Source organism: Passer montanus, unplaced genomic scaffold, assembly GCF_014805655.1.
Source record: "Passer montanus isolate IOZ18808 unplaced genomic scaffold, ASM1480565v1 scaffold15, whole genome shotgun sequence".
Classification (NCBI taxonomy): Eukaryota; Metazoa; Chordata; class Aves; order Passeriformes; family Passeridae; genus Passer; species Passer montanus.
In genome coordinates this window covers 9,890,836-9,899,332 of record NW_024362051.1, presented here as the reverse complement: position 1 = coordinate 9,899,332, position 8,497 = coordinate 9,890,836, and the positions used below count along the sequence as shown (strand labels likewise).

At 44.6% G+C, this 8,497-nt stretch overlaps 1 protein-coding gene across 2 annotated transcripts; it reads right to left on the bottom strand.

Annotated features, from left to right (window-relative positions):
* Positions 1-558: 558 nt before the first annotated feature.
* Positions 559-8,358, bottom strand: CNOT8 (CCR4-NOT transcription complex subunit 8). 2 transcript variants are annotated; one of them, XM_039701718.1, is made up of 7 exons: positions 8,240-8,358; positions 6,935-7,134; positions 5,392-5,585; positions 3,831-3,992; positions 2,951-3,095; positions 2,196-2,306; positions 559-1,888 (listed from the first exon to the last, which is right to left on the bottom strand). In XM_039701718.1, exons 2-7 carry the CDS (start codon positions 7,049-7,051, stop codon positions 1,739-1,741), a joined length of 879 nt encoding a protein of 292 aa, XP_039557652.1. In that variant the 5' UTR covers positions 7,052-7,134; positions 8,240-8,358; the 3' UTR covers positions 559-1,738. The 2 variants fall into 2 exon arrangements, with proteins under 2 accessions (XP_039557652.1, XP_039557653.1); XM_039701719.1 differs by having other exon boundaries at positions 8,244-8,319.
* Between the last annotated feature and the right edge of the window lie 139 nt (positions 8,359-8,497).

Below are 8,497 nucleotides of genomic sequence, written 5' to 3'. Positions count from 1 at the left end.
CTTAATCTTGACAGATTTCCTGCTTCAAGCTGAGTAAAGCCTCAGAACAACTTCAAGAGCAGCAGGTGAAAGCCAGGGGTTAGACTGAAACAAGATCACTGATTGAACACATTACAGAGGAAGTGTTGCCACCAACTGGAATTTGCTAAATTCTGCACAAAGCACCTGAAAACCAGGCGGGGGAGCCAGTGCTTAACCAAACTGCCTTCCTGCACTTAGAGCAGCAACCACTGGAGTTTAGATGGAGCAGAAAACTTCACACACAGGTTTGTCCCTTTTCAGTGGCCACTCTGCAGTGCAGGAATGTTGCACCAGACTGAGCTGTGCTGAGAGAGCAGCAGGGGGAGAACACAGCTCTGCCAGAGCTCTTCAGCTCAGCTTTCCCCAGCTACTGTACAATAAACTCCAAAGACATTTCACTAAGAGCTACCCCAGGAGCACATCATAAATGGTAAAGGAAACAAACTTCAGCATCTTCAGGCATATATGTCCCAAATTCAGATTCCAAAGCCTCAACTGTGGAAATTCTAGTGCTTGATGGAAAATCCAAAACAAAGCCTGGTTTAAAAAAATTTATTTTACAAAAAATAAAAACTAGTCTTTACAAACATTTCAAATACCAGCTCTAAACCTCAACTCTTTAATACTGGATTAAGCTTGCTCAAAATGCCAGACAAAGTCTTAAAAATTTTTAAGTTTGACATGTCCAAAAGGGTTTGTTCTTTTAAGAAATGTCATTACAGAGCTGTTAAAAAAAATACTTTCAAAGTCAGAATCCCAAGTTCTTCATCCTCTTAACTACTTTTCAGGTGTTTATAATGAAAAAGACCCAGAAACTCAGGAAAAAAAATCAGAAACACTGTTTTACCTGTTAAGCATATTGTAAAATTAGGGGCTGGAGAAGCAGGGGCGAGAAGAGGAACAAGTATTTGTCCATGCTGACCTAGTTGTGTTGCATGAGATGAATGAAATTTGTAGGTTTAACTTGAAGAAAACTGAAGTCATAGTATTGGTCCAATCCCCTGTCAAAGGTGAACTTTTGGGCCTCAATGTATTTCCAGAACAGTTCCTGAATACCCGTAAGAACAAAGCTGAGGCTTAGCATGGGTCAAAGCAGTAACAGAGAATTAGAAACTAAGGAGCACTGATCAAATCAGCTCCATTAATCTCCATTCCCTCTGTTGTTAAAGCAAATCTCTGAATATTTTTAGCTGCAAGGATCATTTTTAATGTCATCCGTTCCCAAACCTCTGCAGTGATCAAAGGGAGCAATTTCCACAGACAGAGATAAAATAAGCAACACATGAGGTGAAGCTGTCACCCTCACAACATGCAGAAGTTTTAAAATAAGCTTTATAAAACACAAATTGCAAATTTGCGTGCGTGTCTGTGTCCATTTTCACTGCATTTCCCAACCCTCAGCTCTACCCAGTATTCTACAGGTAAATCTTCCTTGCAGATTCTGCACAGTAAAAAGAGGAAAAAACCAGAGGTATACACAGTAGATTCTGTCCTTTGCCCTTGGTATTAAAAATATAGCAAACCACAAATGCTGGCATTAGGAAATCAGTCAACTCTTCGGGGTTTCAAAGGAAAATGCAGCTCTTCAGCAAAACTGCAAGGCTTGGTGCAGCCTGTGTACTGGAGATGCTTTTTGTTTGAGACACTGTTTAGGGAAAATGGTTGAGGACAGCAGCTGCCAAAATGGTAAACATGTTCTGCTGAGGGGCACCGCTCATCACGGCTGCATGTTGTTGATAATGGCCAAAATGCTCATTTTCTCTTGGGCTGAGTCCACATCTTCATTTTGTTTCTGAGCCACTCCTGTGCCAAGGCCATACAGTCGTCCGCAATACTTTGCATCATCAATTGTATCCTCAAAAAATAACTGCAGATTAAAAAAAAAAAGAAGAGAAACAGCTATTGTTTAATTGTGCCTCTAAATAAGAAAACATCCAATGTTAATTAACAGCTCCTTTGAAATCAGCCACCTCCAAGATGGAGTGTACAAATTAAAATAAGCACATGAAAGGCAAGTAAACAGAGCAAGTCTGTGCCAATATCAGCAATTCCTATTCTTGATAGTTTGAAGTGTGATGGCCACAAGGCTCAAAAATCCCAAACCAAAACAAACAACACATTATACATGTTGACATTTATGGACAGGAAGGGGAGAAGGAAGAACACTGCAGTACCTCTTTCATTCTGAAAAATGCCATTCCTGTGAGGAGAGAGTCTGATCCTGCCTGGTGTTGTCGTCCAATTCGCTGCAAATCCAGCTGGTCTGCCACTTCCTGAAGGCCACCCTGCCAAGAGAACAGAAGAGATTTTATTTTGGAAGATTCTTCTCTTGCCAAAATTGCCACATTTCTCCAAAACGTGAGGACAAACAGGGTATGATGAACCAGTGCAGATCCCAGCAGTACACACCCTCCAGCTGTGAGTGAAACACAGTGGGAAATGGTGTTCAAGAGGGCACAAATAACTCTTCTCAAATTTAGGTGCCTTCTTTTCCTGTTGCAGATATTTCAGATAAGTGTGGGTACATTCATAGGTTACACATGCTGGGCCTTTCCCTCCCCTGACTCAAGGCTGTGATTCAGTAGATAAATTACTTTCAACCCTCTTACCAGTTCATCAAGTCATGGAGTATTTCATGTAAAAGAAATACCCTTGCACAGGAAACATAAATATGCTGAATTATAATTAGCCTCTGATACACAAACCAGAAGGCTGTGGCAATGTCCCCTTTATGATAAACATATTGGGAAGTCTGAAACTGGGGAGGGCAGTATCCATTAGACACAAACTGTGTCTCAGGTGCTTCTCTGTCACTCTTTTTATACACATTCCCATTTTAAGACAACGTATGCAGCAGTTCTGCCACTTGTATTCCTGTACATGTGCAGTGTTGATACTCATCACCTGCTTGCTGGGGAGATAAAAGTACCTTGAGGTTTTTGCAGCTCTTCATTAAGTACTTCACATCATAGATAGATGGGAAGAAAAGGTTTAAGATGTGGAAAAATTCATGTTCCTCTTCTGGTAACCTGGAATCTGTCAACAACTTCACCATGTAGCCAAAGTCATAACCACTGAAAACAAAACCACAGAGAAACCAGGTAAGCAGGCAGTACCTATAACCCAAGGTACTAACCAGTACCTCCTTTTTCAACAGAATTTTACTTGCGTGCCTTTCAAGCCTCAACATTTTCTGACATTCATAAAACTCTAGATCTCAGCCAGAACTCATACTGATTTTCTATGTCAATGTAGGACTTGGGGATGCTCCCCAAAAATGCCTTTGGTCGAACAGCTAAGCCATTGGGAAGAATACACATTTCTGCCCCACTGTGCAGATTTCTGTAGCTAAGGGCAATACAGAGAAGAAAGAAACCCTGCAAGTATCTGTTGAGAGAGAAGGAGGTGTTGGCAAGTCCTTTCATTTGTGATACCATGTTGGACCAGAGGCTTCCTGATCAAGTTGGTTGAAATGCTACAAGATATCTTAACCACACAGGTGGAAATTCAGAGCACCACCAACATTGTAAGGAAGAAGAAACAAAATCCTTTACAATGCATTTACTAAGTGCAGAAATCATATTTCAACTTCTTCAAGAGAGGGAGACTGTAAAGCAAAAGGATTCACAAGCAGTCAGGAAGTCACACCATGAAGTGTCCTTACTTCTTAAACTTGGCCTTCATATCTTGGAGTTTATTTTAAGAACTGCAGGACTGCTAATTTTTCTCCTTAAAATCTGTCAATCTCCATGAAAAATGCAGAGAATTAAGAAGAGATTTAACAGGGTCAGTGAGCATCCTGGACCCACCTGTGGAAGGACAGCCATTTCACACTGTCACTGAGGACGACCCCCGACGTCATCAGCAGCTCAGCAAAATGCAGGGTATCAATCCCTTCCTCCTCATGCTTCTGGAACTGCAGCCCAGAGCTGGCAAGGAGGTCTATGGAATCCTGAGAGTACATGTCTTCCCTGAAGGAAAAACAAAAAAGCAAGTCTGCACTCAGGGTGCTGCCAAGACAAGCTCATTTTAGAGAAATTCTCCCCACACCATGTCAAGAATTGGACAAACCAGTAGGATACTTCTGGGTCCAGTTTGTCTCTCTAGAAAATTCAAACTGGCTCAGTTTCAACACTACTAGTGCAGCCTCCTACAGCCATAACAAGCTGTTCTGTGATCATAACTAGTTAACACTTCCATTGCTAGTGCAAATTCCAAAGATTCCAGCTCCATAACTGACTGTTCTGAACGATGTCCCTCCTGCAAGGTGAAGGGGAGCACCTCAGATGAGGCCCAGAGGAAAGGGGAGTTCTCCCAAACAGGAAGATGTGCATCTCTAAAGCACTGACCATCACTCCTGTCTACATTTTTCCTTTTCACTCCACAGCATGTAGCACCTTATCAGCACCTCCACTTCCATCTCTGGGAGTGAACAGAATTGCATCATCCTTGACTCAGGAAGCAGGACAAGAATGATGTGCTTGGTGGAGAGCTGAGCAGGAACCTGACTTCTTTACTGGTTTGTGTCATTTGAGGGGGAGGAAACACACAGAGCCAAGTTCTATCAATATGATAACTCATTTAAATGAAATGATCACACAGCAATAACGACTCCACTCTGATTCCAATACCTCTAAGAGGCTCACAAATTTGTGGAGTAAATAGTGCAACTTTTGGGGTCAAGAACTGGATGATCTGCACATAGTAGCTACAAATTTTTGTAATGCTTTCCAACGACAGTTTCATAAAAATAGATTTTCTCTACATATGTGGTTTTGCCAGATAAACCCTTTCTTTATTTCCAGACAGCTCTAGTGGTAATTATGCTGAGTTTATCTTTATAATTACAGGGGAAGGGATAATAAAACTTGTTTCAGCTGCAACCCAGGATATTACAGTATGCAGGAGACAAGAACTGCCACACTCCATTTAACAAGATTCATTCTCCTGAACAGATGTGATGATTACACCAACATGTTTTTAGATCCCAGCTTATACTTAAGCATGGATCTGTAAAGAGGTCTTTTTCTTTTTGATGAGACCAGCACATCCATTTATTTTTAGCAGAAAGAGATGGAGTTTTACATAGATATATATATGAAGTTTCAAACAGTGTTCCAGAAAAAAAAAAAAAGGCATACAAAATTATCAAGAGTAAGGGTAATAAGGATAGAATTTTTGCATGGCTTTGATTCCAGATACACTGTTAACTCCTGGCACTCCAAAATAGGCTCCCACATAGTCAGTACTAGAATCTGAATCCTTATTGCTCAGAAGCAGCCAGCAGTGATGAACACATGGACCCCGGTATTTGCCAAAGGAAAGCATCACTCCAGCAGAAGGAACAGGAAATCAACGCCAAAGACTCACGTGAGGTTGAATTTGAAGTTGAACTGCCAGGTGTTAATGCCAGAAGGATATTCCCCCTTCTCATTTGTGAAAGTCAGGCCCAGCTGGATGATTTTGAGCAGGTCCACGTTACAGCGAAGCAGCTGGTACTGGTAATCGATGGAGCTGCGGAATTCACCGATCGGCCGGACCACCACGCCGGGGAACTCCGTGTCCTGGCACACAAGGGAAAACTGAGCTTCACCAGGGATTCTCTTAGGAGGCACTATTACCACTCTGTTAGGACAGCCCAGACAGTGAAACCCTTCACTGCTTCTGAGGAACAGTCAGTGCCTACATCAACAAAAACCACTGTCAGTCAAACACACCTCAACAACAGCAGCCATCTGTTAAATGAAAAACCGCCTTTTAGATGAAAAAACACCTTTTAGATGTAAAACCACCTTCTAGACATAAAACCACCTTTGAGATGAAAAACCACCTTTTAGATGAAAAACCTCCTTTTAGATGAAAAACCTCCTTTTAGATGAAAAACCTCTCCCTCAGCCAGTGACTGTGTGCTGTCTTTGCTGAACACCAAACTGCCATACTGTTTCTACCCCCAGATTGGGTCACTGAGGTTCTACTGACTGCACACAAAATCCTTCACAACAAACCCAGTGCTGTGCACCTGACACAATCTGTTCCTTGCCCAAGAGGTTTGTCTGTCTGCTCTTACAGCACAGTCACTCAAATTCTAAGAACACTTTCAGTGAGACTGAAAAAAAGCAAAAAGTTCATTTCCCGTTGACAAATATTAAAAAATCATGTTCACTTCCACAGCTGAATTTGACACCAAAATCCCACACTGCAAAGGCACCTGTCTTTTGCCAAGCTTTTAATGAGGACTTTTCATATCTTGAGGTTCAGTGCTCCTAAGCAGAGCTGGCAGAACTTACAGCATCACAGCTAAAACCAGTTCTTTATCTAACACACTGGGGTGCTGCCAAGCAGATACAGACTTGTGAGGGCAGGAGGAGATTCCTCCCACCTGGGGGAGATTATGCTCTTCTTAAATAAAGCTTTCTGAACATATTGTCTTATCTACAGCCAGAATATTTTTCTTCCCTAAGAATCAACATCTGCCCTCATTAGAAAGGAGGCAGCCCAGCTGGCTAGCAGTCACTTGCAGGCCTTTTGACCTCCAGTTCCATGGCATCTTGTATAATCAAATGGAGAAAAACATTCAAAGGACAAACACACTGGTGGAAAAACAAGGATTTAAACCCAGTAGTGATTTGTTTCATTTTCCTGTTGCACAAACTAATACACTATGAATAGCTGAATATAAACAAATTCAGGTTTTTAAGTTCGTCTCTATCCTCCCCTTCTTTCAATCAACCCATACTCAACACTGCTTGTATTAAATTCTGGAAAGCTACCAAACAGCTTTTTATTTTTTCAGCTCTTCTAGTTCAGATTGACTGAGGGTACAGAGAAATCATTTCTCACCCAAGAATCAACTTAGTCCACAACCCCAAAAATCCCTTGACTGAGGCAATTAGGTCAAGTATAAAACATTTACCATGGCAATGTAGCTGTAACTCAGAACAATCTCCCGAATTTTCCTCATCTCTTCCTCCAGGTTGTTGGCCCATACTTCACAGATAACCTGGCTGTTCTCTGCAAGGGCTGCTGGCATCTTGCAGGGACCAGAAAAAAGGCAGCTGATGCTGAACTCAAATGACAGTGCAGGATCACAAGCTGTGCAATCTTATCAGTGTGCTGCATTAAAGAGACAAATAAATAATGCTTTAAGTGAAGGAAGAGTGACATGTGAATAAATGCTCTGTAGGAGCCAGTCACACTTCCTTTTCCACCTTCAAATAACCCATTTAAAGTTTACACCAAGTTTTCTTGCTTTATCACTTTCTGTAAACATGCTGAATGAAATCAAGAGCATCTGTTCACAATGTAAGAGCAGATGCACAACCAACAGTCCAGTTATTTATCTAAAGAATCATGACCCCTATCTTCCTTTTCCTGGCATAAGCTTTGACACTTTGGGCACAGGATGTGCAGGCAGTGAATCCTCATGTGCAGCCCTCAACCATTTCCCCATGCCTGGAAGTGTTCAGGGCCAGGCTGGATGGAGCTCTGAGCAACCTGCCCTAGTGGAAGGCATCCCTGCCCACAGCAGGGGGGTGGAATGAGATGATCTTGAAGGTCCTCTCCAGTCCAACCCCCTCTGTGATTCTGTGATGAAGACAACTGTTTAAACACAACAGAATGCATTCGAGAGAGAGCACTCATTGGCACGAGGTTCAGTGGGTATGAATATCTAAAGGGGGGTGCCAAGAAGATGGAGCCAGGCTCATCTTGGTGAATGAAGTGACAGGACAAGAGACAATGGGCAGAAACTGACACATGGGAAGTGTCCCCTGAACGTGAGAAAGAACATGAGCAAAAACTGTGCACGGGAACAGGTTGCCCAGAGAGGTTTTGGAGTCTGCCTCAATGGAGACATTCCAGAACTGTCTGGACTCAGTCCTGTGCCACACGCTCTGGGATGACCCTGCTTGAGCAGGGAGGCTGGACACCACCGCTGTAACCCATTCCGGGGCTCTGTCTCCTCGGGTGTAACCGGGGCCACACGGCAGCGGTGTTTCAGCTGAGCCCCCGGCCCGCCCGAGCCGCCCCTTTCCCGCAAGAACACCGGCGAACCGCTCCCGGCCTGAGGCTCCGGCTCGCCCGGCCGGGCCCTGCGCCACCAGTTACGCGGAGGGACGAGCGCAGCGCCACAGCCCGGCCCGGCCCGAGGCCACCTCAGGGCCCCCTCACAGCCCGGGCGGTCCCACTGCGGAGCCGCCCGCCCCGCTGTCCCCGGTACCTCCCGGCAGCCGCGGCCGGGACGCGCCGCTCCAGCCCCGCGCAGCCGCGATGGCTCCGAGTGCCCCCGGCCGCGAGGGGCGGCGCTTCCGGCTCTCGCGCCGCTTTGCCTCTCGCGAGAGATGGCGGCGCGCGCGGCCCGGGGGAGAGGGCGGGTGCGTTACTGCGCGCGGCCGCGGTGCCCGCACCGCGCATGCGCCCAGCCCCTGCCGGCTGGTGTTTCTCCTCCCCCCCCGCAGTGCAGCTAATGGGCTCGCCC